Consider the following 24427-nt stretch of genomic DNA (forward strand, 5'->3'; position numbering starts at 1 on the left):
TATTTTTATGAACTACTCGTTAGTGAATATGTGACCTATTCGAATAAAAATACATATTGTTCTTATAATAATCCCAGGTACATTTCGTATAAATGTTGGAATGGTACTGTGCGAATGCAATAAATGTATAGACGAGGTGTCCGAGTGGTTAAGGCGATGGACTGTTAATCCATTTTGCTCTGCACGCGTGGGTTTGAATCCCATTCTCGTCGCCATTGTTTCTTTTTATGAACTACTCGTTAGTGAATATGTGACCTATTCGAATAAAAATACATATTGTTCTTATAATAATCCCAGGTACATTTCATATAAATGTTGGAATGGTGCTGTGCGAATGCACTAAGTGTATTGTCGAAATGGCCGAGTGGTTAAGGCGATGGACTGCTAATACATTGTGCTCTGCACGCGTGGGTTCGAATCCCATTCTCGTCGCCATTGTTTCTTTTTATGAACTACTCGTTAATGAATATTTGACTTATTTGAATAAGAATACACATTCTTCTTTTAATACTCCCAGGTACATTTCGTATAAATGTTGGAATGGTGCTGTGCGAACGCAATAAATGTATAGACGAGGTGGCCGAGTGGTTAAGGCGAAGGACTGCTAATCCATTGTGCTCTGCACGCGTGGGTTCGAATCCCATCCTCGTCGCCACTGTTTCTTTTTATGAACTACTCGTTAGTGAATGTGACCTATTCGAATAAAAATACATATTGTTCTTATAATAATCCCAGGTACATTTCGTATAAATGTTGGAATGGCACTGTGCGAATGCAATAAATTTATAGACGAGGTGTCCGAGTGGTTAAGGCGATGGACTGCTAATCCATTTTGCTCTGCACGCGTGGGTTCGAATCCCATTCTCGTCGCCATTGTTTCTTTTTATGAACTACTCGTTAATGAATATTTGACTTATTCGAATAAGAATACACATTCTTCTTTTAATAATCCCAGGTACATTTCGTATAAATGTTGGAATGGTACTGTGCGAATGCAATTAATGTATAGACGAGGTGGCCGAGTGGTTAAGGCGATGGACTGCTAATCCATTGTGCTCTGCACGCGTGGGTTCGAATCCCATCCTCGTCGCCACTGTTTCTTTTTATGAACTACTCGTTAGTGAATGTGACCTATTCGAATAAAAATACATATTGTTCTTATAATAAGCCCAGGTACATTTCATATAAAATGTTGGAATGGCACTGTGCGAATGCAATAAATGTATAGACGAGGTGTCCGAGTGGTTAAGGCGATGGACTGCTAATCCATTGTGCTCTGCACGCGTGGGTTCGAATCCCATTCTCGTCGCCATTGTTTCTTTTTATGAACTACTCGTTAATAAATATTTGACTTATTCGAATAAGAATACACATTCTTCTTTTAATAATCCCAGGTACATTTCGTATAAATGTTGGAATGGTACTGTGCGAATGCAATTAATGTATAGACGAGGTGGCCGAGTGGTTAAGGCGATGGACTGCTAATCCATTGTGCTCTGCACGCGTGGGTTCGAATCCCATCCTCGTCGCCACTGTTTCTTTTTATGAACTACTCGTTAGTGAATGTGACCTATTCGAATAAAAATACATATTGTTCTTATAATAAGCCCAGGTACATTTCATATAAAATGTTGGAATGGCACTGTGCGAATGCAATAAATGTATAGACGAGGTGTCCGAGTGGTTAAGGCGATGGACTGCTAATCCATTGTGCTCTGCACGCGTGGGTTCGAATCCCATTCTCGTCGCCATTGTTTCTTTTTATGAACTACTCGTTAATAAATATTTGACTTATTCGAATAAGAATACACATTCTTCTTTTAATAATCCCAGGTACATTTCGTATAAATGTTGGAATGGTACTGTGCGAATGCAATTAATGTATAGACGAGGTGGCCGAGTGGTTAAGGCGATGGACTGCTAATCCATTGTGCTCTGCACGCGTGGGTTCGAATCCCATCCTCGTCGCCATTGTTTATTTTTATGAACTACTCGTTAGTGAATATGTGACCTATTCGAATAAAAATACATATTGTTCTTATAATAATCCCAGGTACATTTCATATAAATGTTGGAATGGTGCTGTGCGAATCCAATAAGTGTATAGACGTGGTGGCCGAGTGGTTAAGGCGATGAACTGCTAATCCATTGTGCTCTGCACGCGTGGGTTCGAATCCTATTCTCCTCGCCATTCTTTATTTTTATGAACTACTCGTTAGTGAATATGTGACCTATTCGAATAAAAATACATATTGTTCTTATAATAATCCCAGGTACATTTCATATAAATGTTGGAATGGTGCTGTGCGAATGCAATAAGTGTATAGACGAGGTGGCCGAGTGGTTAAGGCGATGGACTGCTAATCCATTGTGCTCTGCACGCGTGGGTTCGAATCCCATCCTCGTCGCCATTGTTTATTTTTATGAACTACTCGTTAGTGAATATGTGACCTATTCGAATAAAAATACATATTGTTCTTATAATAATCCCAGGTACATTTCATATAAATGCTGGAATGGTGCTGTGCGAATGCAATAAGTGTATAGACGAGGTGGTCGAGTGGTTAAGGCGATGTACTGCTAATCCATTGTGCTCTGCACGCGTGGGTTCGAATCCCATTCTCGTCGCCATTGTTTCTTTTTATGAACTACTCGTTAATGAATATTTGAATTATTCGAATAAGAATACACATTCTTCTTTTAATAATCCCAGGTACATTTCGTATAAATGTTGGAATGGTACTGTGCGAATGCTATTAATGTATAGACGAGGTGGTCGAGTGGTTAAGGCGATGGACTGCTAATCCATTGTGCTCTGCACGCGTGGGTTCGAATCCCATTCTCGTCGCCATTGTTTATTTTTATGAACTACTCGTTAGTGAATATGTGACTTATTCGAATAAAAATACACATTCTTCTTATAATAATAATCCCAGGTACATTTCGTATAAATGTTGGAATGGCACTGTGCGAATGCAATAAATGTATAGACGAGGTGTCCGAGTGGTTAAGGCGATGGACTGCTAATCCATTGTGCTCTGCACGCGTGGGTTCGAATCCCATTCTCGTCGCCATTGATTCTTTTTATGAACTACTCGTTAATGAATATGTGACTTATTCGAATAAGAATACACATTCTTCTTATAATAAAAATCCCAGGTACATTTCGTATAAATGTTGGAATGGCACTGTGCCGAATGCAATAAATGTATAGACGAGGTGGCCGAGTGGTTAAGGCGATGGACTGCTAATCCATTGTGCTCTGCACGCGTGGGTTCGAATCCCATCCTCGTCGCCACTGTTTCTTTTTATGAACTACTCGTTAGTGAATGTGACCTATTCGAATAAAAATTCATATTGTTCTTATAATAATCCCAGGTACATTTCATATAAATGTTGGAATGGTGCTGTGCGAATGCAATAAGTGTATAGACGAGTGGTTAAGGCGATGGACTGCTAATCCATTGTGCTCTGCACGCGTGGGTTCGAATCCCATTCGCGTCGCCATTGTTTCTTTTTATGAACTACTCGTTAATGAATATTTGACTTATTCGAATAAGAATACACATTCTTCTTTTAATAATCCCAGGTACATTTCGTATAAATGTTGGAATGGTACTGTGCGAATGCAATAAATGTATAGACGAGGTGGCCGAGTGGTTAAGGCGATGGACTGCTAATCCATTGTGCTCTGCACGCGTGGGTTCGAATCCCATCCTCGTCGCCATTGTTTATTTTTATGAACTACTCGTTAGTGTATGTGACCTATTCGAATAAAAATACATATTGTTCTTATAATAATCCCAGGTACATTTCATATAAATGCTGGAATGGTACTGTGCGAATACAATTAATGTATAGACGAGGTGGCCGAGTGGTTAAGGCGATGGACTGCTAATCCATTGTGCTCTGCACGCGTGGGTTCGAATCCCATCCTCGTCGCCATTGTTTATTTTTATGAACTACTCGTTAGTGAATATGTGACCTATTCGAATAAAAATACATATTGTTCTTATAATAATCCCAGGTACATTTTATATAAATGTTGGAATGGTGCTGTGCGAATGCAATAAGTGTATAGACGAGGTGGCCGAGTGGTTAAGGCGATGGACTGCTAATCCATTGTGCTCTGCACGTGTGGGTTCGAATCCTATTCTCCTCGCCATTGTTTATTTTTATGAACTACTCGTTAGTGAATATGTGACCTATTCGAATAAAAATACATATTGTTCTTATAATAATCCCAGGTACATTTCATATAAATGTTGGAATGGTGCTGTGCGAATGCAATAAGTGTATAGACGAGGTGGCCGAGTGGTTAAGGCGATGGACTGCTAATCCATTGTGCTCTGCACGCGTGGGTTCGAATCCCATCCTCGTCGCCATTGTTTCTTTTTATGAACTACTCGTTAATGAATATGTGACTTATTCGAATAAGAATACACATTCTTCTTATAATAAAAATCCCAGGTACATTTCGTATAAATGTTGGAATGGCACTGTGCGAATGCAATAAATGTATAGACGAGGTGGCCGAGTGGTTAAGGCGATGGACTGCTAATCCATTGTGCTCTGCACGCGTGGGTTCGAATCCCATCCTCGTCGCCACTGTTTCTTTTTATGAACTACTCGTTAGTGAATGTGACCTATTCGAATAAAAATTCATATTGTTCTTATAATAATCCCAGGTACATTTCATATAAATGTTGGAATGGTGCTGTGCGAATGCAATAAGTGTATAGACGAGTGGTTAAGGCGATGGACTGCTAATCCATTGTGCTCTGCACGCGTGGGTTCGAATCCCATTCGCGTCGCCATTGTTTCTTTTTATGAACTACTCGTTAATGAATATTTGACTTATTCGAATAAGAATACACATTCTTCTTTTAATAATCCCAGGTACATTTCGTATAAATGTTGGAATGGTACTGTGCGAATGCAATAAATGTATAGACGAGGTGGCCGAGTGGTTAAGGCGATGGACTGCTAATCCATTGTGCTCTGCACGCGTGGGTTCGAATCCCATCCTCGTCGCCATTGTTTATTTTTATGAACTACTCGTTAGTGTATGTGACCTATTCGAATAAAAATACATATTGTTCTTATAATAATCCCAGGTACATTTCATATAAATGCTGGAATGGTACTGTGCGAATACAATTAATGTATAGACGAGGTGGCCGAGTGGTTAAGGCGATGGACTGCTAATCCATTGTGCTCTGCACGCGTGGGTTCGAATCCCATCCTCGTCGCCATTGTTTATTTTTATGAACTACTCGTTAGTGAATATGTGACCTATTCGAATAAAAATACATATTGTTCTTATAATAATCCCAGGTACATTTTATATAAATGTTGGAATGGTGCTGTGCGAATGCAATAAGTGTATAGACGAGGTGGCCGAGTGGTTAAGGCGATGGACTGCTAATCCATTGTGCTCTGCACGTGTGGGTTCGAATCCTATTCTCCTCGCCATTGTTTATTTTTATGAACTACTCGTTAGTGAATATGTGACCTATTCGAATAAAAATACATATTGTTCTTATAATAATCCCAGGTACATTTCATATAAATGTTGGAATGGTGCTGTGCGAATGCAATAAGTGTATAGACGAGGTGGCCGAGTGGTTAAGGCGATGGACTGCTAATCCATTGTGCTCTGCACGCGTGGGTTCGAATCCCATCCTCGTCGCCATTGTTTCTTTTTATGAACTACTCGTTAATGAATATGTGACTTATTCGAATAAGAATACACATTCTTCTTATAATAAAAATCCCAGGTACATTTCGTATAAATGTTGGAATGGCACTGTGCGAATGCAATAAATGTATAGACGAGGTGGCCGAGTGGTTAAGGCGATGGACTGCTAATCCATTGTGCTCTGCACGCGTGGGTTCGAATCCCATCCTCGTCGCCACTGTTTCTTTTTATGAACTACTCGTTAGTGAATGTGACCTATTCGAATAAAAATTCATATTGTTCTTATAATAATCCCAGGTACATTTCATATAAATGTTGGAATGGTGCTTTGCGAATGCAATAAGTGTATAGACGAGGTGGTTAAGGCAATGGACTGCTAATCCATTGTGCTCTGCACGCGTGGGTTCGAATCCCATTCGCGTCGCCATTGTTTCTTTTTATGAACTACTCGTTAATGAATATTTGACTTATTCGAATAAGAATACACATTCTTCTTTTAATAATCCCAGGTACATTTCGTATAAATGTTGGATCGAATGGTACTGTGCGAATGCAATAAATGTATAGACGAGGTGGCCGAGTGGTTAAGGCGATGGACTGCTAATCCATTGTGCTCTGCACGCGTGGGTTCGAATCCCATCCTCTTCGCCATTGTTTATTTTTATGAACTACTCGTTAGTGTATGTGACCTATTCGAATAAAAATACATATTGTTCTTATAATAATCCCAGGTACATTTCATATAAATGCTGGAATGGTGCTGTGCGAATGCAATAAGTGTATAGACGAGGTGGTCGAGTGGTTAAGGCGATGGACTGCTAATCCATTGTGCTCTGCACGCGTGGGTTCGAATCCCATTCTCGTCGCCATTGTTTCTTTTTATGAACTACTCGTTAATAAATATTTGACTTATTCGAATAAGAATACACATTCTTCTTATAATAAAAATCCCAGGTACATTTCGTATAAATGTTGGAATGGCACTGTGCGAATGCAATAAATGTATAGACGAGGTGGCCGAGTGGTTAAGGCGATGGACTGCTAATCCATTGTGCTCTGCACGCGTGGGTTCAAATCCCATCCTCGTCGCCATTGTTTATTTTTATGAACTACTCGTTAGTGAATATGTGACCTATTCGAATAAAAATACATATTGTTCTTATAATAATCCCAGGTACATTTCATATAAATGCTGGAATGGTGCTGTGCGAATGCAATAAGTGTATAGACGAGGTGGTCGAGTGGTTAAGGCGATGGACTGCTAATCCATTGTGCTCTGCACGCGTGGGTTCGAATCCCATCCTCGTCGCCATTGTTTATTTTTATGAACTACTCGTTAGTGAATATGTGACCTATTCGAATAAAAATACATATTGTTCTTATAATAATCCCAGGTACATTTCGTATAAATGTTGGAATGGTACTGTGCGAATGCTATTAATGTATAGACGAGGTGGTCGAGTGGTTAAGGCGATGGACTGCTAATCCATTGTGCTCTGCATGCGTGGGTTCGAATCCCATTCTCGTCGCCATTGTTTATTTTTATGAACTACTCGTTAGTGAATATGTGACTTATTCGAATAAAAATACACATTCTTCTTATAATAATAATCCCAGGTACATTTCGTATAAATGTTGGAATGGCACTGTGCGAATGCAATAAATGTATAGACGAGGTGTCTGAGTGGTTAAGGCGATGGACTGCTAATCCATTGTGCTCTGCACGCGTGGGTTTGAATCCCATCCTCGTCGCCACTGTTTCTTTTTATGAACTACTCGTTAGTGAATGTGACCTATTCGAATAAAAATACATATTGTTCTTATAATAAGCCCAGGTACATTTCATATAAAATGTTGGAATGGCACTGTGCGAATGCAATAAATGTATAGACGAGGTGGCCGAGTGGTTAAGGCGATGGACTGCTAATCCATTGTGCTCTGCACGCGTGGGTTCGAATCCCATTCTCGTCGCCATTGTTTCTTTTTATGAACTACTCGTTAATGAATATTTGACTTATTCGAATAAAAATACATATTGTTCTTATAATAATCCCAGGTACATTTCATATAAATGCTGGAATGGTGCTGTGCGAATGCAATAAGTGTATAGACGAGGTGGTCGAGTGGTTAAGGCGATGGACTGCTAATCCATTGTGGTCTGCACGCGTGGGTTCGAATCCCATTCTCGTCGCCATTGTTTCTTTTTATGAACTACTCCTTAATGAATATTTGAATTATTCGAATAAGAATACACATTCTTCTTTTAATAATCCCAGGTACATTTCGTATAAATGTTGGAATGGTACTGTGCGAATGCTATTAATGTATAGACGAGGTGGTCGAGTGGTTAAGGCGATGGACTGCTAATCCATTTTGCTCTGCACGCGTGGGTTCGAATCCCATTCTCGTCGCCATTGATTCTTTTTATGAACTACTCGTTAATGAATATGTGACTTATTCGAATAAGAATACACATTCTTCTTATAATAAAAATCCCAGGTACATTTCGTATAAATGTTGGAATGGCACTGTGCCGAATGCAATAAATGTATAGACGAGGTGGCCGAGTGGTTAAGGCGATGGACTGCTAATACATTGTGCTCTGCACGCGTGGGTTCGAATCCCATCCTCGTCGCCACTGTTTCTTTTTATGAACTACTCGTTAGTGAATGTGACCTATTCGAATAAAAATACATATTGTTCTTATAATAAGCCCAGGTACATTTCATATAAAATGTTGGAATGGCACTGTGCGAATGCAATAAATGTATAGACGAGGTGTCCGAGTGGTTAAGGCGATGGACTGCTAATCCATTGTGCTCTGCACGCGTGGGTTCGAATCCCATTCTCGTCGCCATTGTTTCTTTATATGAACTACTCGTTAATGAATATTTGACTTATTCGAATAAGAATACACATTCTTCTTTTAATAATCCCAGGTACATTTCGTATAAATGTTGGAATGGTACTGTGCGAATGCAATTAATGTATAGACGAGGTGGCCGAGTGGTTAAGGCGATGGACTGCTAATCCATTGTGCTCTGCACGCGTGGGTTCGAATCCCATCCTCGTCGCCATTGTTTATTTTTATGAACTACTCGTTAGTGAATATGTGACCTATTCGAATAAAAATACATATTGTTCTTATAATAATCCCAGGTACATTTCATATAAATGTTGGAATGGTGCTTTGCGAATGCAATAAGTGTATAGACGAGGTGGTTAAGGCGATGGACTGCTAATCCATTGTGCTCTGCACGCGTGGGTTCGAATCCCATCCTCGTCGCCACTGTTTCTTTATATGAACTACTCGTTAATGAATATTTGACTTATTCGAATAAGAATACACATTCTTCTTTTAATAATCCCAGGTACATTTCGTATAAATGTTGGAATGGTACTGTGCGAATGCAATTAATGTATAGACGAGGTGGCCGAGTGGTTAAGGCGATGGACTGCTAATCCATTGTGCTCTGCACGCGTGGGTTCGAATCCCATCCTCGTCGCCATTGTTTATTTTTATGAACTACTCGTTAGTGAATATGTGACCTATTCGAATAAAAATACATATTGTTCTTATAATAATCCCAGGTACATTTCATATAAATACGAATGCAATAAGTGTATAGACGAGGTGGTTAAGGCAATGGACTGCTAATCCATTGTGCTCTGCACGCGTGGGTTCGAATCCCATTCGCGTCGCCATTGTTTCTTTTTATGAACTACTCGTTAATGAATATTTGACTTATTCGAATAAGAATACACATTCTTCTTTTAATAATCCCAGGTACATTTCGTATAAATGTTGGAATGGTACTGTGCGAATGCAATTAATGTATAGACGAGGTGGCCGAGTGGTTAAGGCGATGGACTGCTAATCCATTGTGCTCTGCACGCGTGGGTTCGAATCCCATCCTCGTCGCCATTGTTTATTTTTATGAACTACTCGTTAGTGTATGTGACCTATTCGAATAAAAATACATATTGTTCTTATAATAATCCCAGGTACATTTCATATAAATGCTGGAATGGTGCTGTGCGAATGCAATAAGTGTATAGACGAGGTGGTCGAGTGGTTAAGGCGATGGACTGCTAATCCATTGTGCTCTGCACGCGTGGGTTCGAATCCCATTCTCGTCGCCATTGTTTCCTTTTATGAACTACTCGTTAATAAATATTTGACTTATTCGAATAAGAATACACATTCTTCTTTTAATAATCCCAGGTACATTTCGTATAAATGTTGGAATGGTACTGTGCGAATACAATTAATGTATAGACGAGGTGGCCGAGTGGTTAAGGCGATGGACTGCTAATCCATTGTGCTCTGCACGCGTGGGTTCGAATCCCATCCTCGTCGCCATTGTTTATTTTTATGAACTACTCGTTAGTGGATATGTGACCTATTCGAATAAAAATACATATTGTTCTTATAATAATCCCAGGTACATTTCATATAAATGTTGGAATGGTGCTGTGCGAATGCAATAAGTGTATAGACGAGGTGGCCGAGTGGTTAAGGCGATGGACTGCTAATCCATTGTGCTCTGCACGCGTGGGTTCGAATCCTATTCTCCTCGCCATTGTTTATTTTTATGAACTACTCGTTAGTGAATATGTGACCTATTCGAATAAAAATACATATTGTTCTTATAATAATCCCAGGTACATTTCATATAAATGTTGGAATGGTGCTGTGCGAATGCAATAAGTGTATAGACGAGGTGGCCGAGTGGTTGCGCCGATGGACTGCTAATCCATTGTGCTCTGCACGCGTGGGTTCGAATCCCATCCTCGTCGCCATTGGTTATTTTTATGAACTACTCGTTAGTGAATATGTGACCTATTCGAATAAAAATACATATTGTTCTTATAATAATCCCAGGTACATTTCATATAAATGCTGGAATAGTGCTGTGCGAATGCAATAAGTGTATAGACGAGGTGGTCGAGTGGTTAAGGCGATGGACTGCTAATCCATTGTGCTCTGCACGCGTGGGTTCGAATCCCATTCTTGTCGCCATTGTTTCTTTTTATGAACTACTCGTTAATGAATATTTGACTTATTCGAATAAGAATACACATTCTTCTTTTAATAATCCCAGGTACATTTCATATAAATGTTGGAATTGTACTGTGCGAATGCAATTAATGTATAGACGAGGTGCCCGAGTGGTTAAGGCGATGGACTGCTAATCCATTGTGCTCTGCACGCGTGGGTTCGAATCCCATCCTCGTCGCCACTGTTTCTTTTTATGAACTACTCGTTAGTGAATGTGACCTATTCGAATAAAAATACATATTGTTCTTATAATAAGCCCAGGTACATTTCGTATAAATGTTGGAATGGTACTGTGCGAATGCTATTAATGTATAGACGAGGTGGTCGAGTGGTTAAGGCGATGGACTGCTAATCCATTGTGCTCTGCACGCGTGGGTTCGAATCCCATTCTCGTCGCCATTGATTCTTTTTATGAACTACTCGTTAATGAATATGTGACTTATTCGAATAAGAATACACATTCTTCTTATAATAAAAATCCCAGGTACATTTCGTATAAATGTTGGAATGGCACTGTGCCGAATGCAATAAATGTATAGACGAGGTGTCCGAGTGGTTAAGGCGATGGACTGCTAATCCATTTTGCTCTGCACGCGTGGGTTCGAATCCCATCCTCGTCGCCACTGTTTCTTTTTATGAACTACTCGTTAGTGAATGTGACCTATTCGAATAAAAATTCATATTGTTCTTATAATAATCCCAGGTACATTTCATATAAATGTTGGAATGGTGCTGTGCGAAAGCAATAAGTGTATAGACGAGGTGGTTAAGGCAATGGACTGCTAATCCATTGTGCTCTGCACGCGTGGGTTCGAATCCCATTCTTTTTATGAACTACTCGTTAATGAATATTTGACTTATTCGAATAAGAATACACATTCTTCTTTTAATAATCCCAGGTACATTTCGTATAAATGTAGGAATGGTACTGTGCGAATGCAATAAATGTATAGACGAGGTGGCCGAGTGGTTAAAGCGATGGACTGCTAATACATTGTGCTCTGCACGCGTGGGTTCGAATCCCATTCTCGTCGCCATTGTTTCTTTTTATGAACTACTCGTTAATGAATATTTGACTTATTTGAATAAGAATACACATTCTTCTTTTAATACTCCCAGGTACATTTCGTATAAATGTTGGAATGGTGCTGTGCGAACGCAATTAATGTATAGACGAGGTGGCCGAGTGGTTAAGGCGATGGACTGCTAATCCATTGTGCTCTGCACGCGTGGGTTCGAATCCCATCCTCGTCGCCATTGTTTATTTTTATGAACTACTCGTTAGTGTATGTGACCTATTCGAATAAAAATACATATTGTTCTTATAATAATCCCAGGTACATTTCATATAAATGCTGGAATGGTGCTGTGCGAATGCAATAAGTGTATAGACGAGGTGGTCGAGTGGTTAAGGCGATGGACTGCTAATCCATTGTGCTCTGCACGCGTGGGTTCGAATCCCATCCTCGTCGCCATTGTTTCTTTTTATGAACTACTCGTTAGTGAATATGTGACCTATTCGAATAAAAATACATATTGTTCTTATAATACTCCCAGGTACATTTCGTATAAATGTTGGAATGGCACTGTGCGAATGCAATAAATGTATAGACGAGGTGGCCGAGTGGTTAAGGCGATGGACTGCTAATCCATTGTGCTCTGCACGCGTGGGTTCGAATCCCATCCTCGTCGCCATTGTTTATTTTTATGAACTACTCGTTAGTGAATATGTGACCTAACTACTCGTTAATGAATATTTGACTTATTCGAATAAGAATACACATTCTTCTTTTAATAATCCCAGGTAGACTAGGCTATGAATGAGGTAGGTGCCACCCGGAGAGGTAGAAATTCTCATATAACTTTTCTAGACCAGTTTTTTCTGGGGAATCCAAATATATTGGGTAAACGGGCTGTAACCTGAGAACTTTCGCGTGAGGGCGCTTTTTTCAAAATGGCTGCCAGTTACAGTAGACTATGATATCTTGGCAACCACTGGTCACAGAAAGTTGATTTTGGTGTCAAATTATTCGGAATGTACATGTTCCTATTTGATGTAATAGAACATTTTGTCAGAAAATGGCCGGAAATACCTCTATTGACCTTTGACCCAATATCTAACAGATATCATATCTCCGTAACTACTGGACACAGAAAGTTGTAATTGGTGTCAAACTCTCCAGAATATAGATGTTTATATTCAAACTAATAGAACATTATCTGTAAAAATGACCGGAAATAACGTTACTGACCTTTGACCCAAAATGCAAGACATTTCTCCTATCTGATCACGTTAATCCTGTCAATTAATTCATTTTGTGCCAATTGGAGGTTGACATTCTCATATTATTTTCTTGACCAGTTTTTCATGTGCAATCCGAGTAATATGAGATAAATAAGCCATAACAAGGCCAAGAATTTAATTCTTTTACTACATACATGCTTCCCTTTAGTGTTTCAGTCTGTATGTCGTGTATTAATCTTCAAGATCGCTCAGATCACTGCAATCTGAAAAGTCTTCATATTCATTATGTGTAAACAGTTTCTGGACATCAGTGGGCATCACTGTCTCAATCCATTTAGGCTCCTTTTGTTCGTTCCATCCATTGTGTGTACTGTTGTTGACAAAATCATTGACGTCTGCTGATTGCCATTCTTTAGTAATGAAGTGTGCTCTAAGTATATGAAACTCAAGGGTCTGCTGACATAGTGGCAGTAATTATATATCTGTAATCTTGTTGTGTCTGGAAAACTTTCTGTTGAAGATATCATATCTGGCTTGATTTACACTTTTCCCCTTCACTCCATACAATGGTGAAACATACTCTTCAAGTTCCTCATACAACTCTTTTGATGGAACATCTGACACTCCAAGGTTGCAGAATGTGTCAACACATTTTGCTTTTGATTCCAGAAGCTTCCAGCAGGTACATTTTCCTTTCCGAAAGAAAGCGGAGTTATACTTGTTACCTGTGAAAGCATGGAATCCAATAAGGGATGATTTCTGCGCTTTTGTTAAATCAATGTCACTCAATTTCAGTACATTTCGGTATTTCCCAGTGTTTGTATCAATAATTACCCTCTGCCCATCATATATGAAATGAGATAGTGAAATGACTGGAATATCAAAGTCTCCAGAATGGGAACGAATTATTGCTACGCCTTGATTGTTATTTGTTAAAGCATGCTTTGCATGCAGGATGACTTTCGTGTCGGCTTCTTCTTGGCTACTATTAAGCTCCGGAACCAATACAACATATCTCAGTTAGTAACGTAGATGCATTCTTTGTACGATGAAAAGTAGATAACATCACTCCTCATATCTGTTAGAATGCTTTCTTTCTTTGACACTAGTACACAGCGAGTAAGTGTTGGAATGGTACTGTGCGAATGCAATTAATGTATAGACGAGGTGGCCGAGTGGTTAAGGCGATGGACTGCTAATCCATTGTGCTCTGCACGCGTGGGTTCGAATCCCATCCTCGTCGCCATTGTTTATTTTTATGAACTACTCGTTAGTGAATATGTGACCTATTCGAATAAAAATACATATTGTTCTTATAATAATCCCAGGTACATTTCATATAAATGTTGGAATGGTGCTGTGCGAATCCAATAAGTGTATAGACGTATTGGCCGAGTGGTTAAGGCGATGAACTGCTAATCCATTGTGCTCTGCACGCGTGGGTTCGAATCCTATTCTCCTCGCCATTGTTTATTTTTATGAACTACTCGTTAGTGAATATGTGACCTATTCGAATAAAAATACATATTGTTCTTATAATAATCCCAGGTACATTTCATACAAATGTTGGAATGGTGCTGTGCGAATGCAATAAGTGTATAGACGAGGTGGCCGAGTGGTTAAGGCGGTGGACTGCTAATCCATTGTGCTCTGCACGCGTGGGTTCGTATCCCATCCTCGTCGCCATTGTTTATTTTTATGAACTACTCGTTAGTGAATATGTGACCTATTCGAATAAAAATACATATTGTTCTTATAATAATCCCAGGTACATTTCATATAAATGCTGGAATGGTGCTGTGCGAATGCAATAAGTGTATAGACGAGGTGGTCGAGTGGTTAAGGCGATGGACTGCTAATCCATTGTGGTCTGCACGCGTGGGTTCGAATCCCATTCTCGTCGCCATTGTTTCTTTTTATGAACTACTCCTTAATGAATATTTGAATTATTCGAATAAGAATACACATTCTTCTTTTAATAATCCCAGGTACATTTCGTATAAATGTTGGAATGGTACTGTGCGAATGCTATTAATGTATAGACGAGGTGGTCGAGTGGTTAAGGCGATGGACTGCTAATCCATTTTGCTCTGCACGCGTGGGTTCGAATCCCATTCTCGTCGCCATTGATTCTTTTTATGAACTACTCGTTAATGAATATGTGACTTATTCGAATAAGAATACACATTCTTCTTATAATAAAAATCCCAGGTACATTTCGTATAAATGTTGGAATGGCACTGTGCCGAATGCAATAAATGTATAGACGAGGTGGCCGAGTGGTTAAGGCGATGGACTGCTAATACATTGTGCTCTGCACGCGTGGGTTCGAATCCCATCCTCGTCGCCACTGTTTCTTTTTATGAACTACTCGTTAGTGAATGTGACCTATTCGAATAAAAATACATATTGTTCTTATAATAATCCCAGGTACATTTCATATAAATGCTGGAATGGTGCTGTGCGAATGCAATAAGTGTATAGACGAGGTGGTCGAGTGGTTAAGGCGATGGACTGCTAATCCATTGTGCTCTGCACGCGTGGGTTCGAATCCCATTCTCGTCGCCATTGTTTCTTTTTATGAACTACTCGTTAATGAATATTTGAATTATTCGAATAAGAATACACATTCTTCTTTTAATAATCCCAGTTACATTTCGTATAAATGTTGGAATGGCACTGTGCGAATGCTATTAATGTATAGGCGAGGTGGTCGAGTGGTTAAGGCGATGGACTGCTAATCCATTGTGCTCTGCACGCGTGGGTTCGAATCCCATCCTCGTCGCCATTGTTTATTTTTATGAACTACTCGTTAGTGAATATGTGACCTATTCGAATAAAAATACATATTGTTCTTATAATAATCCCAGGTACATTTCATATAAATGTTGGAATGGTGCTTTGCGAATGCAATAAGTGTATAGACGAGGTGGTTAAGGCAATGGACTGCTAATCCATTGTGCTCTGCACGCGTGGGTTCGAATCCCATTCGCGTCGCCATTGTTTCTTTTTATGAACTACTCGTTAATGAATATTTGACTTATTCGAATAAGAATACACATTCTTCTTTTAATAATCCCAGGTACATTTCGTATAAATGTTGGATCGAATGGTACTGTGCTAATGCAATAAATGTATAGACGAGGTGGCCGAGTGGTTAAGGCGATGGACTGCTAATCCATTGTGCTCTGCACGCGTGGGTTCGAATCCCATCCTCGTCGCCATTGTTTATTTTTATGAACTACTCGTTAGTGTATGTGACCTATTCGAATAAAAATACATATTGTTCTTATAATAATCCCAGGTACATTTCATATAAATGCTGGAATGGTGCTGTGCGAATGCAATAAGTGTATAGACGAGGTGGTCGAGTGGTTAAGGCGATGGACTGCTAATCCATTGTGCTCTGCAAGCGTGGGTTCGAATCCCATTCTCGTCGCCATTGTTTCCTTTTATGAACTACTCGTTAATAAATATTTGACTTATTCGAATAAGAATACACATTCTTCTTTTAATAATCCCAGGTACATTTCGTATAAATGTTGGAATGGTACTGTGCGAATACAATTAATGTATAGACGAGGTGGCCGAGTGGTTAAGGCGATGGACTGCTAATCCATTGTGCTCTGCACGCGTGGGTTCGAATCCCATCCTCGTCGCCATTGTTTATTTTTATGAACTACTCGTTAGTGGATATGTGACCTATTCGAATAAAAATACATATTGTTCTTATAATAATCCCAGGTACATTTCATATAAATGTTGGAATGGTGCTGTGCGAATGCAATAAGTGTATAGACGAGGTGGCCGAGTGGTTAAGGCGATGGACTGCTAATCCATTGTGCTCTGCACGCGTGGGTTCGAATCCTATTCTCCTCGCCATTGTTTATTTTTATGAACTACTCGTTAGTGAATATGTGACCTATTCGAATAAAAATACATATTGTTCTTATAATAATCCCAGGTACATTTCATATAAATGTTGGAATGGTGCTGTGCGAATGCAATAAGTGTATAGACGAGGTGGCCGAGTGGTTGCGCCGATGGACTGCTAATCCATTGTGCTCTGCACGCGTGGGTTCGAATCCCATCCTCGTCGCCATTGGTTATTTTTATGAACTACTCGTTAGTGAATATGTGACCTATTCGAATAAAAATACATATTGTTCTTATAATAATCCCAGGTACATTTCATATAAATGCTGGAATAGTGCTGTGCGAATGCAATAAGTGTATAGACGAGGTGGTCGAGTGGTTAAGGCGATGGACTGCTAATCCATTGTGCTCTGCACGCGTGGGTTCGAATCCCATTCTTGTCGCCATTGTTTCTTTTTATGAACTACTCGTTAATGAATATTTGACTTATTCGAATAAGAATACACATTCTTCTTTTAATAATCCCAGGTACATTTCATATAAATGTTGGAATTGTACTGTGCGAATACAATTAATGTATAGACGAGGTGGCCGAGTGGTTAAGGCGATGGACTGCATGCTAATCCATTGTGCTCTGCACGCGTGGGTTCGAATCCCATCCTCGTCGCCATTGTTTATTTTCATGAACTACTCGTTAGTGAATATGTGACCTATTCGAATAAAAATACATATTGTTCTTATAATAATCCCAGGTACATTTCATATAAATGTTGGAATGGTGCTGTGCGAATGCAATAAGTGTATAGACGAGGTGGCCGAGTGGTTGCGCCGATGGACTGCTAATCCATTGTGCTCTGCACGCGTGGGTTCGAATCCCATCCTCGTCGCCATTGGTTATTTTTATGAACTACTCGTTAGTGAATATGTGACCTATTCGAATAAAAATACATATTGTTCTTATAATAATCCCAGGTACATTTCATATAAATGCTGGAATAGTGCTGTGCGAATGCAATAAGTGTATAGACGAGGTGGTCGAGTGGTTAAGGCGATGGACTGCTAATCCATTGTGCTCTGCACGCGTGGGTTCGAATCCCATTCTCGTCGCCATTGTTTCTTTTTATGAACTACTCGTTAATGAATATTTGACTTATTCGAATAAGAATACACATTCTTCTTTTAATAATCCCAGGTACATTTCATATAAATGTTGGAATTGTACTGTGCGAATACAATTAATGTATAGACGAGGTGGCCGAGTGGTTAAGGCGATGGACTGCATGCTAATCCATTGTGCTCTGCACGCGTGGGTTCGAATCCCATCCTCGTCGCCATTGTTTATTTTCATGAACTACTCGTTAGTGAATATGTGACCTATTCGAATAAAAATACATATTGTTCTTATAATAATCCCAGGTACATTTCATATAAATGTTGGAATGGTGCTGTGCGAATGCAATAAGTGTATAGATGAGGTGGCCGAGTGGTTAAGGCGATGGACTGCTAATCCATTGTGCTCTGCACGTGTGGGTTCGAATCCTATTCTCCTCGCCATTGTTTATTTTTATGAACTACTCGTTAGTGAATATGTGACCTATTCGAATAAAAATACATATTGTTCTTATAATAATCCCAGGTACATTTCATATAAATGTTGGAATGGTGCTGTGCGAATGCAATAAGTGTATAGACGAGGTGGCCGAGTGGTTAAGGCGATGGACTGCTAATCCATTGTGGTCTGCACGCTTGGGTTCGAATCCCATCCTCGTCGCCATTGTTTATTTTTATGAACTACTCGTTAGTGAATATGTGACCTATTCGAATAAAAATACATATTGTTCTTATAATAATCCCAGGTACATTTCATATAAATGCTGGAATGGTGCTGTGCGAATGCAATAAATGTATAGACGAGGTGGTCGAGTGGTTAAGGCGATGGACTGCTAATCCATTGTGCACTGCACGCGTGGGTTCGAATCCCATTCTCGTCGCCATTGTTTCTTTTTATGAACTACTCGATAGTGAATATGTGACCTATTCGAATAAAAATACATATTGTTCTTATAATACTCCCAGGTACATTTCGTATAAATGTTGGAATGGCACTGTGCGAATGCAATAAATGTATAGACGAGGTGGCCGAGTGGTTAAGGCGATGGACTGCTAATCCATTGTGCACTGCACGCGTGGGTTCGAATCCCATCCTCGTCGCCATTGTTTCTTTTTATGAACTACTCGTTAGTGAATATGTGACCTATTCGAATAAAATTACATATTGTTTTTATAATAATCCCAGGTACATTTCATATAAATGTTGGAATGGTGCTGTGCGAATGCAATAAATGTATAGACGAGGTGGCCGAGTGGTTAAGGCGATGGACTGCTAATCCTTTGTGCTCCGCACGCGTGGTTTCGAATCCCATCCTCGTCGCCATTGTTTCTTTTTATGAACTACTCGTTAGTGAATATGTGACCTATTCGAATAAAAATACATATTGTTCTTTTAATAATCCCAAGTACATTTCATATAAATGTTGGAATGGTGCTGTGCGAATGCAATAAGTGTATAGACGAGGTGGCCGAGTGGTTAAGGCGATGGACTGCTAATCCATTGTGCTCGCGTGGGTTCGAATCCCATTCTCGTCGCCATTGTTTCTTTTTATGAACTACTCGTTAGTGAATATGTGACCTATTCGAATAAAAATACATATTGTTCTTATAATATTCCCAGATACATTTCGTATAAATGTTGGAATGGTACTGTGCGAATGCAATAAATGTATAAACAAGGTGGCCGAGTGGCTAAGGCGATGGACTGCTAATCCATCCTCGTCGCCATTGTTTCTTTTAATGAACTACTCGTTAGTAAATATGTGACCTATTCGAATAAAAATACATATTGTTCTTATAATAATCCCAGGTACATTTCATATAATTGTTGGAATTTTATTGTGCGAATGCAATAAATGTATAGACGAGGTGGCCGAGTGGTTAAGGCGATGGACTGCTAATCCATTGTGCTCTGCACGCGTGGGTTCGAATCCCATCCTCGTCGCCATTGTTTATTTTTATGAACTACTCGTTAGTGAATATGTGACCTATTCGAATAAAAATACATATTGTTCTTATAATAATCCCAGGTACATTTCATATAAATGTTGGAATGGTGCTGTGCGAATGCAATAAATGTATAGATGAGGTGGCCGAGTGGTTAAGGCGATGGACTGCTAATCCTTTGTGCGTGGGTTCGAATCCCATCCTCGTCGCCATTGTTTATTTTTATGAACTACTCGTTAGTGAATATGTGACCTATTCGAATAAAAATACATATTGTTCTTTTAATAATCCCAAGTACATTTCATATAAATGTTGGAATGGTGCTGTGCGAATGCAATAAGTGTATAGACGAGGTTGCCGAGTGGTTAAGACTATGGACTGCTAATCCATTGTGCTCTGCTCGCGTGGGTTCGAATCCCATCCTCGTCGCCATTGTTTATTTTTATGAACTACTCGTTAGTGAATATGTGACCTATTCGAATAAAAATACATTTTGTTCTTATAATAATCCCAGGTACATTTCATATAAATGTTGGAATGGTGCTAGCTGTGCGAATGCAATAAGTGTATAGACGAGGTGGCCGAGTGGTTAAGGCGATGGGCTGCTAATCCATTGTGCTCTGCTCGCGTGGGTTCGAATCCCATCCTCGTCGCCATTGTTTCTTTTTATGAACTACTCGTTAATGAATATGTGACCTATTCGAATAAGAATACACATTGTTCTTATAATAATCCCAGGTACATTTCGTATAAATGTTGGAATGGTGCTGTGCGAACGCAATAAATGTATAGACGAGGTGGATGAGGACCGCTAATCCATTGTGCTCTGCACACGTGGGTTCGAATCCCATCCTCGTCGCCATTTTGTTTTTTTATGAACTACTCGTTTGTGAGTTAGTTTATAAAATGTATGACGTTGGCTACAAAAGCATAATCGGTTTGTTCTTGTTTTAGGGACCGGGTTAGGGACACTTCGGGGCTGGCATTTAGGGGACGACCAACATTACCCATGATACGCATAGCAGCAGCCTGTATTTATACATGGTCATTATTATAAAATATTAATTGAGATAAAATCCAACGATTTATATTTCCCTTGCTTGTTATCGTATATATAGTCTGGTAAACCTATTTTAGGAATATGTTATTACTGTGCAGTGAAGCGTGAAAGATAATAATCACAAAATACTTATTATTCGCCCGTATGTAAACACAGTAGTATGTTTAAATTGCCAGAAGCTGTTGTTTATTATGAACGTTTTATTTTCTATTGTTATCTTACCCAGTATTGTGGATTTACTATTTGCGACTGGCTGTCGTGAAAGACGAGGTGGCCGAGTGGTTAAGGCGATGGACTGCTAATCCATTGTGCTCTGCACGCGTGGGTTCGAATCCCATCCTCGTCGCCATTTTTTTTTTTTTAGTTTTTCCTGAAATTTATTTATGTTTTTTGCACCCATATTTTTCGTTACCTGTCTTTGCTTATTTTTCCATTTTTTCACTGAACAAAATTACTATATTTTGCTTTTTCCAGCCTTGGTACGGTACATAATTATGTCACATTTTGATTTAGTTCTTAAAAAAAATAAAAATTATATATTATTATATTTACTTGTCGATTTGAGGTTAATCGCAACATATTGTGATATAATGATTCAATATTATTATATTATATATTATTATAACATTATTATAAATGTGTGCCACAATTTTAAAAGATAATATATACTATATATAATACTATAAACCGTAGGTCCAGTGTACACAACTAGCTCGTGTGCACTTTAAAGAACCTAGTACATCTTTCGAGACGAGTAGGGGGTTACCCCAGTGTATTGGTACATCACAGCCACTGATCACCAACTGGGCCCTCTGGGAGACCAGTCTTTGACTGAAGAGGTTACCCAGTATAATTATATATTTCAATCAATCAATCAATCATGTAGGATTAAAGAATACGACCCGATTCTGCATCTAGATAGAGTCTAACTGACTATCGCAAGTCATATAGAAACGAGTCTAGCTCTAATACACGATATATTTGCCAATAGATTCATGAGACAAGGTATAACGTTATATGTGTATTTAATTGTTTAGAGATACCTTATGCACCGGAAACCATAATATCAATGTTCTTATAATCGTATTTTTATTATTGGTATTTGATTCATTGAATAACATTTTATAGGTTACAGTGCTTTGCGTATTGCCAAACGACTTCATGAAATTGATCTGGAATTAGCCGTGCTGCCAACGTTAGCTCAAGCATTGTTACAAGCAAACAGGTAGGTACAATAATAAAGTAAACTTTTGGATATAAGACTGTTATGGTATGGTGTTGATTTTACAGCAACACTAGAGACTCAAGTCAACTAGCGTTTTAGGCCACAACATGTCTCTTGATGTTGTTGATGCCTAGTTCTTATAAAAGCTGGTACAATTATTAGCGTTTCAACTAGCGCGTCAAAAGTCTCTTTGTGCAGATGTCATTGCTTAATTCTTATATTACAAAAGATGCACCATTACTTAGCGTTTCAATGAATGCGTCAAGTGGGCCTAGTCCTACCTCTTAATAGTGTCGACGCTTAATTATTACAAAAGATATACCATTAATAAGCGTTGAAACGAGCACGCCACGCGTCCCTTCCTGGTGTTGACGCTTAATTCTTACAAAATATATACCATTAATTGGCGTTTCAACGAACGCGTCAAGTAGGCCTATCTATTGGTGGTGTCGATGCTTAGTTCTTACAAAAGATGTACCATTAATTAGCGTTTCAACAAGGGTTTCATAGTGTCGACGCTTAATCCATACAAAAGAATTTCACCTGGAGTTATAATGTTTTGTTTTTGTAGATTAACCTCCTGCGTTGAGAACCTAGAAGCGTTACAATATGCAGCTGAAGAGGAGGAAAACTGCGTTTCAGTCGGCTGGTACTTTTGTGGATGTATGGATCTTCTTCTTGAAGCCGGTAAACGTATATCATTATCACTTGGATACATTATCATTGCGTTATTGGTTCATATTAACAATAGCTAGGAAGTATTATTGATTCCCCCGATAAAGTCTTTCGGAATGTCATTTCACTCCAAGTTGCTACCTTTGTTTGGATACTGTACAGGTCTACGAAAGCAGAGTTACCTATTGTATTTGGTGTTTTTTATGAGCCCTTAAACATAAGGCAGACGGCGATAGTCTGTCTTGTCAATGCTTAGTTTGATACCAATAATTTAGATTTAGCGCGCACGTACCTCTCCATTAAAGGCACTTTTTTTTGGCTAGTGCCTCAATTGCGAATTTAAAATGAGAAACGTTATAGATCTCTGCACGCTTTGGCGAAGAGACATGATTTATGTTTGAGAGCTTTTTATCCATATAGGGTTCACCCTTGAAGACCATAACACATGTATTGATTATTGCATACGTGTTATGAATGAACAAGCTTTCTCGGTGGACACCACCCCGAGGTTGTACCTCCAGTCATGTCTAGCGTTATGGTAAGTAGGCCTCCTACATAGTTTTGGTACCTATTTCGAATCGGGAACGTGGTAGACAGGTAATTCAAATTTGTTTAAATACGAAATGTTGATTTAATATTTAATATCGGATATGTATGTATTTTGGTCTTACTATACGTTTAGTCTGACAATAAATAACACTTTTGGTAGGTCTAATAATATTAGGTATAAGTCTTAGGCAAAAATCATGAATAACTCATGAGATTAAGGCATAAATTAGGACATTATAGGGTCTGTAATAAGCTAATGGATATAGGTTATCTGCAATTGGCGCAATTTATATAGACTTCAGATTGTGGACTTAAAGCTCGGGATTCGAACGGCATCGACATCTTCGATGTAGGCTAATTTGTTTATTAGTTGAGAGAGATTATTTAGAGCGGTAGGTTAAGCAGGGAAGAGTGAAATGTAATTTCACTCTTCCCTGGTTTAAGATATATTTAAGAAGTAGGTCGGCTATCTGTAACATATACAATAATTAATCTTATGAATTATTCATGATTTCTGCCTAAGACGTCGAGTACCGGTAAAAAATTGCAGCCCAGAGAAGGGAAAATATCAATTGGCCAGGAAAGAATGAATCCTGGTATATTTTTCCTCTGTAAATTGTTGTTTTTAGGTATTCCAGAAAGGGCGAGTGGATCAAGTCCATCAGATGGATGGAGCTGTCTGATGAACTAGCGGCACGCCATGAACGAACGACGTTGGTTACTGTACAATCAGCGTTCAAGATGTTAGAATGCAGGCTTCTGCATGTGTACAGAGCGCTGAAGGATGGCGATTCAGGTCGGGACGAGAAGGTACAGGTTGACAAGGTAATTCCAGTTGTAGGTTTGTTATTTACCTGGGTAAGTTGGTATCATGGGCATTGTTGGGCTAACTTTGGTAGGTTGGAGCCAACTTACACGGGTAAGTTGGTTTCATGGCCATAGTTTGTCTAACTTTGGTAGGTTGGAGCCAACTTACA

General features: G+C 39.2%; 1 protein-coding gene and 79 non-coding genes across 80 annotated transcripts in view; all 80 read left to right on the forward strand.

Annotated features, from left to right (window-relative positions):
- The window catches only part of LOC140060322 (adenylate cyclase type 10-like), a 120291-nt gene that overhangs the window by 94229 nt on the left and 1635 nt on the right, over positions 1-24427 (forward strand). The window contains exons 29-32 of the mRNA XM_072106474.1: positions 22130-22226; positions 22798-22913; positions 23322-23439; positions 24080-24275. Coding sequence (XP_071962575.1) covers positions 22130-22226; positions 22798-22913; positions 23322-23439; positions 24080-24275 — 527 coding nt within the window. The remainder of the gene's footprint in view (positions 1-22129; positions 22227-22797; positions 22914-23321; positions 23440-24079; positions 24276-24427) is intronic.
- Positions 131-212, forward strand: Trnan-guu (transfer RNA asparagine (anticodon GUU)). The gene has a single exon. It is a non-coding gene; the product is annotated as a tRNA-Asn (tRNA).
- On the forward strand, positions 351-432 carry Trnas-gcu (transfer RNA serine (anticodon GCU)). The gene has a single exon. It is a non-coding gene; the product is annotated as a tRNA-Ser (tRNA).
- On the forward strand, positions 571-652 carry Trnas-gcu (transfer RNA serine (anticodon GCU)). The gene has a single exon. It is a non-coding gene; the product is annotated as a tRNA-Ser (tRNA).
- Trnas-gcu (transfer RNA serine (anticodon GCU)) lies at positions 789-870 on the forward strand. The gene has a single exon. It is a non-coding gene; the product is annotated as a tRNA-Ser (tRNA).
- Positions 1009-1090, forward strand: Trnas-gcu (transfer RNA serine (anticodon GCU)). The gene has a single exon. It is a non-coding gene; the product is annotated as a tRNA-Ser (tRNA).
- On the forward strand, positions 1228-1309 carry Trnas-gcu (transfer RNA serine (anticodon GCU)). Its single transcript has one exon. It is a non-coding gene; the product is annotated as a tRNA-Ser (tRNA).
- On the forward strand, positions 1448-1529 carry Trnas-gcu (transfer RNA serine (anticodon GCU)). The gene has a single exon. It is a non-coding gene; the product is annotated as a tRNA-Ser (tRNA).
- Trnas-gcu (transfer RNA serine (anticodon GCU)) lies at positions 1667-1748 on the forward strand. The gene has a single exon. It is a non-coding gene; the product is annotated as a tRNA-Ser (tRNA).
- Positions 1887-1968, forward strand: Trnas-gcu (transfer RNA serine (anticodon GCU)). Its single transcript has one exon. It is a non-coding gene; the product is annotated as a tRNA-Ser (tRNA).
- Positions 2107-2188, forward strand: Trnas-gcu (transfer RNA serine (anticodon GCU)). Its single transcript has one exon. It is a non-coding gene; the product is annotated as a tRNA-Ser (tRNA).
- Positions 2327-2408, forward strand: Trnas-gcu (transfer RNA serine (anticodon GCU)). Its single transcript has one exon. It is a non-coding gene; the product is annotated as a tRNA-Ser (tRNA).
- Positions 2547-2628, forward strand: Trnas-gcu (transfer RNA serine (anticodon GCU)). The gene has a single exon. It is a non-coding gene; the product is annotated as a tRNA-Ser (tRNA).
- Trnas-gcu (transfer RNA serine (anticodon GCU)) lies at positions 2767-2848 on the forward strand. The gene has a single exon. It is a non-coding gene; the product is annotated as a tRNA-Ser (tRNA).
- Positions 2990-3071, forward strand: Trnas-gcu (transfer RNA serine (anticodon GCU)). Its single transcript has one exon. It is a non-coding gene; the product is annotated as a tRNA-Ser (tRNA).
- On the forward strand, positions 3214-3295 carry Trnas-gcu (transfer RNA serine (anticodon GCU)). Its single transcript has one exon. It is a non-coding gene; the product is annotated as a tRNA-Ser (tRNA).
- Positions 3643-3724, forward strand: Trnas-gcu (transfer RNA serine (anticodon GCU)). The gene has a single exon. It is a non-coding gene; the product is annotated as a tRNA-Ser (tRNA).
- Trnas-gcu (transfer RNA serine (anticodon GCU)) lies at positions 3861-3942 on the forward strand. Its single transcript has one exon. It is a non-coding gene; the product is annotated as a tRNA-Ser (tRNA).
- Positions 4081-4162, forward strand: Trnas-gcu (transfer RNA serine (anticodon GCU)). The gene has a single exon. It is a non-coding gene; the product is annotated as a tRNA-Ser (tRNA).
- Positions 4301-4382, forward strand: Trnas-gcu (transfer RNA serine (anticodon GCU)). The gene has a single exon. It is a non-coding gene; the product is annotated as a tRNA-Ser (tRNA).
- On the forward strand, positions 4524-4605 carry Trnas-gcu (transfer RNA serine (anticodon GCU)). Its single transcript has one exon. It is a non-coding gene; the product is annotated as a tRNA-Ser (tRNA).
- On the forward strand, positions 4953-5034 carry Trnas-gcu (transfer RNA serine (anticodon GCU)). Its single transcript has one exon. It is a non-coding gene; the product is annotated as a tRNA-Ser (tRNA).
- Trnas-gcu (transfer RNA serine (anticodon GCU)) lies at positions 5171-5252 on the forward strand. Its single transcript has one exon. It is a non-coding gene; the product is annotated as a tRNA-Ser (tRNA).
- Trnas-gcu (transfer RNA serine (anticodon GCU)) lies at positions 5391-5472 on the forward strand. The gene has a single exon. It is a non-coding gene; the product is annotated as a tRNA-Ser (tRNA).
- On the forward strand, positions 5611-5692 carry Trnas-gcu (transfer RNA serine (anticodon GCU)). Its single transcript has one exon. It is a non-coding gene; the product is annotated as a tRNA-Ser (tRNA).
- Trnas-gcu (transfer RNA serine (anticodon GCU)) lies at positions 5834-5915 on the forward strand. The gene has a single exon. It is a non-coding gene; the product is annotated as a tRNA-Ser (tRNA).
- Positions 6268-6349, forward strand: Trnas-gcu (transfer RNA serine (anticodon GCU)). The gene has a single exon. It is a non-coding gene; the product is annotated as a tRNA-Ser (tRNA).
- Trnas-gcu (transfer RNA serine (anticodon GCU)) lies at positions 6486-6567 on the forward strand. Its single transcript has one exon. It is a non-coding gene; the product is annotated as a tRNA-Ser (tRNA).
- Positions 6709-6790, forward strand: Trnas-gcu (transfer RNA serine (anticodon GCU)). Its single transcript has one exon. It is a non-coding gene; the product is annotated as a tRNA-Ser (tRNA).
- Trnas-gcu (transfer RNA serine (anticodon GCU)) lies at positions 6929-7010 on the forward strand. The gene has a single exon. It is a non-coding gene; the product is annotated as a tRNA-Ser (tRNA).
- Positions 7149-7230, forward strand: Trnas-gcu (transfer RNA serine (anticodon GCU)). The gene has a single exon. It is a non-coding gene; the product is annotated as a tRNA-Ser (tRNA).
- Trnas-gcu (transfer RNA serine (anticodon GCU)) lies at positions 7372-7453 on the forward strand. Its single transcript has one exon. It is a non-coding gene; the product is annotated as a tRNA-Ser (tRNA).
- Positions 7591-7672, forward strand: Trnas-gcu (transfer RNA serine (anticodon GCU)). The gene has a single exon. It is a non-coding gene; the product is annotated as a tRNA-Ser (tRNA).
- On the forward strand, positions 7811-7892 carry Trnas-gcu (transfer RNA serine (anticodon GCU)). The gene has a single exon. It is a non-coding gene; the product is annotated as a tRNA-Ser (tRNA).
- Positions 8031-8112, forward strand: Trnas-gcu (transfer RNA serine (anticodon GCU)). The gene has a single exon. It is a non-coding gene; the product is annotated as a tRNA-Ser (tRNA).
- Positions 8255-8336, forward strand: Trnas-gcu (transfer RNA serine (anticodon GCU)). Its single transcript has one exon. It is a non-coding gene; the product is annotated as a tRNA-Ser (tRNA).
- Positions 8474-8555, forward strand: Trnas-gcu (transfer RNA serine (anticodon GCU)). Its single transcript has one exon. It is a non-coding gene; the product is annotated as a tRNA-Ser (tRNA).
- Positions 8694-8775, forward strand: Trnas-gcu (transfer RNA serine (anticodon GCU)). The gene has a single exon. It is a non-coding gene; the product is annotated as a tRNA-Ser (tRNA).
- Trnas-gcu (transfer RNA serine (anticodon GCU)) lies at positions 9126-9207 on the forward strand. The gene has a single exon. It is a non-coding gene; the product is annotated as a tRNA-Ser (tRNA).
- Trnas-gcu (transfer RNA serine (anticodon GCU)) lies at positions 9542-9623 on the forward strand. The gene has a single exon. It is a non-coding gene; the product is annotated as a tRNA-Ser (tRNA).
- Trnas-gcu (transfer RNA serine (anticodon GCU)) lies at positions 9760-9841 on the forward strand. The gene has a single exon. It is a non-coding gene; the product is annotated as a tRNA-Ser (tRNA).
- On the forward strand, positions 9980-10061 carry Trnas-gcu (transfer RNA serine (anticodon GCU)). The gene has a single exon. It is a non-coding gene; the product is annotated as a tRNA-Ser (tRNA).
- Trnas-gcu (transfer RNA serine (anticodon GCU)) lies at positions 10200-10281 on the forward strand. The gene has a single exon. It is a non-coding gene; the product is annotated as a tRNA-Ser (tRNA).
- Positions 10420-10501, forward strand: Trnas-gcu (transfer RNA serine (anticodon GCU)). Its single transcript has one exon. It is a non-coding gene; the product is annotated as a tRNA-Ser (tRNA).
- Positions 10640-10721, forward strand: Trnas-gcu (transfer RNA serine (anticodon GCU)). Its single transcript has one exon. It is a non-coding gene; the product is annotated as a tRNA-Ser (tRNA).
- On the forward strand, positions 10860-10941 carry Trnas-gcu (transfer RNA serine (anticodon GCU)). Its single transcript has one exon. It is a non-coding gene; the product is annotated as a tRNA-Ser (tRNA).
- On the forward strand, positions 11078-11159 carry Trnas-gcu (transfer RNA serine (anticodon GCU)). The gene has a single exon. It is a non-coding gene; the product is annotated as a tRNA-Ser (tRNA).
- Trnas-gcu (transfer RNA serine (anticodon GCU)) lies at positions 11302-11383 on the forward strand. Its single transcript has one exon. It is a non-coding gene; the product is annotated as a tRNA-Ser (tRNA).
- Trnas-gcu (transfer RNA serine (anticodon GCU)) lies at positions 11716-11797 on the forward strand. Its single transcript has one exon. It is a non-coding gene; the product is annotated as a tRNA-Ser (tRNA).
- Trnas-gcu (transfer RNA serine (anticodon GCU)) lies at positions 11936-12017 on the forward strand. The gene has a single exon. It is a non-coding gene; the product is annotated as a tRNA-Ser (tRNA).
- Trnas-gcu (transfer RNA serine (anticodon GCU)) lies at positions 12154-12235 on the forward strand. Its single transcript has one exon. It is a non-coding gene; the product is annotated as a tRNA-Ser (tRNA).
- On the forward strand, positions 12374-12455 carry Trnas-gcu (transfer RNA serine (anticodon GCU)). Its single transcript has one exon. It is a non-coding gene; the product is annotated as a tRNA-Ser (tRNA).
- On the forward strand, positions 14170-14251 carry Trnas-gcu (transfer RNA serine (anticodon GCU)). The gene has a single exon. It is a non-coding gene; the product is annotated as a tRNA-Ser (tRNA).
- On the forward strand, positions 14610-14691 carry Trnas-gcu (transfer RNA serine (anticodon GCU)). The gene has a single exon. It is a non-coding gene; the product is annotated as a tRNA-Ser (tRNA).
- Trnas-gcu (transfer RNA serine (anticodon GCU)) lies at positions 14830-14911 on the forward strand. The gene has a single exon. It is a non-coding gene; the product is annotated as a tRNA-Ser (tRNA).
- Trnas-gcu (transfer RNA serine (anticodon GCU)) lies at positions 15050-15131 on the forward strand. Its single transcript has one exon. It is a non-coding gene; the product is annotated as a tRNA-Ser (tRNA).
- Trnas-gcu (transfer RNA serine (anticodon GCU)) lies at positions 15274-15355 on the forward strand. The gene has a single exon. It is a non-coding gene; the product is annotated as a tRNA-Ser (tRNA).
- On the forward strand, positions 15492-15573 carry Trnas-gcu (transfer RNA serine (anticodon GCU)). Its single transcript has one exon. It is a non-coding gene; the product is annotated as a tRNA-Ser (tRNA).
- Positions 15712-15793, forward strand: Trnas-gcu (transfer RNA serine (anticodon GCU)). Its single transcript has one exon. It is a non-coding gene; the product is annotated as a tRNA-Ser (tRNA).
- Trnas-gcu (transfer RNA serine (anticodon GCU)) lies at positions 16148-16229 on the forward strand. Its single transcript has one exon. It is a non-coding gene; the product is annotated as a tRNA-Ser (tRNA).
- On the forward strand, positions 16366-16447 carry Trnas-gcu (transfer RNA serine (anticodon GCU)). Its single transcript has one exon. It is a non-coding gene; the product is annotated as a tRNA-Ser (tRNA).
- On the forward strand, positions 16586-16667 carry Trnas-gcu (transfer RNA serine (anticodon GCU)). Its single transcript has one exon. It is a non-coding gene; the product is annotated as a tRNA-Ser (tRNA).
- Positions 16806-16887, forward strand: Trnas-gcu (transfer RNA serine (anticodon GCU)). The gene has a single exon. It is a non-coding gene; the product is annotated as a tRNA-Ser (tRNA).
- Positions 17026-17107, forward strand: Trnas-gcu (transfer RNA serine (anticodon GCU)). Its single transcript has one exon. It is a non-coding gene; the product is annotated as a tRNA-Ser (tRNA).
- Positions 17246-17327, forward strand: Trnas-gcu (transfer RNA serine (anticodon GCU)). Its single transcript has one exon. It is a non-coding gene; the product is annotated as a tRNA-Ser (tRNA).
- Trnac-gca (transfer RNA cysteine (anticodon GCA)) lies at positions 17466-17551 on the forward strand. Its single transcript is given in 2 exon segments — positions 17466-17502; positions 17507-17551. It is a non-coding gene; the product is annotated as a tRNA-Cys (tRNA).
- On the forward strand, positions 17690-17771 carry Trnas-gcu (transfer RNA serine (anticodon GCU)). Its single transcript has one exon. It is a non-coding gene; the product is annotated as a tRNA-Ser (tRNA).
- Trnas-gcu (transfer RNA serine (anticodon GCU)) lies at positions 17910-17991 on the forward strand. Its single transcript has one exon. It is a non-coding gene; the product is annotated as a tRNA-Ser (tRNA).
- Trnac-gca (transfer RNA cysteine (anticodon GCA)) lies at positions 18130-18215 on the forward strand. The gene is given in 2 exon segments: positions 18130-18166; positions 18171-18215. It is a non-coding gene; the product is annotated as a tRNA-Cys (tRNA).
- On the forward strand, positions 18354-18435 carry Trnas-gcu (transfer RNA serine (anticodon GCU)). The gene has a single exon. It is a non-coding gene; the product is annotated as a tRNA-Ser (tRNA).
- On the forward strand, positions 18574-18655 carry Trnas-gcu (transfer RNA serine (anticodon GCU)). The gene has a single exon. It is a non-coding gene; the product is annotated as a tRNA-Ser (tRNA).
- On the forward strand, positions 18794-18875 carry Trnas-gcu (transfer RNA serine (anticodon GCU)). Its single transcript has one exon. It is a non-coding gene; the product is annotated as a tRNA-Ser (tRNA).
- On the forward strand, positions 19014-19095 carry Trnas-gcu (transfer RNA serine (anticodon GCU)). The gene has a single exon. It is a non-coding gene; the product is annotated as a tRNA-Ser (tRNA).
- Positions 19234-19315, forward strand: Trnas-gcu (transfer RNA serine (anticodon GCU)). The gene has a single exon. It is a non-coding gene; the product is annotated as a tRNA-Ser (tRNA).
- On the forward strand, positions 19454-19530 carry Trnas-gcu (transfer RNA serine (anticodon GCU)). The gene has a single exon. It is a non-coding gene; the product is annotated as a tRNA-Ser (tRNA).
- On the forward strand, positions 19858-19939 carry Trnas-gcu (transfer RNA serine (anticodon GCU)). The gene has a single exon. It is a non-coding gene; the product is annotated as a tRNA-Ser (tRNA).
- Trnas-gcu (transfer RNA serine (anticodon GCU)) lies at positions 20078-20150 on the forward strand. Its single transcript has one exon. It is a non-coding gene; the product is annotated as a tRNA-Ser (tRNA).
- On the forward strand, positions 20289-20370 carry Trnas-gcu (transfer RNA serine (anticodon GCU)). Its single transcript has one exon. It is a non-coding gene; the product is annotated as a tRNA-Ser (tRNA).
- On the forward strand, positions 20513-20594 carry Trnas-gcu (transfer RNA serine (anticodon GCU)). Its single transcript has one exon. It is a non-coding gene; the product is annotated as a tRNA-Ser (tRNA).
- On the forward strand, positions 21266-21347 carry Trnas-gcu (transfer RNA serine (anticodon GCU)). The gene has a single exon. It is a non-coding gene; the product is annotated as a tRNA-Ser (tRNA).

The sequence above is a fragment of the Antedon mediterranea genome, chromosome 10, assembly GCF_964355755.1.
Source record: "Antedon mediterranea chromosome 10, ecAntMedi1.1, whole genome shotgun sequence".
Taxonomy (NCBI): Eukaryota; Metazoa; Echinodermata; class Crinoidea; order Comatulida; family Antedonidae; genus Antedon; species Antedon mediterranea.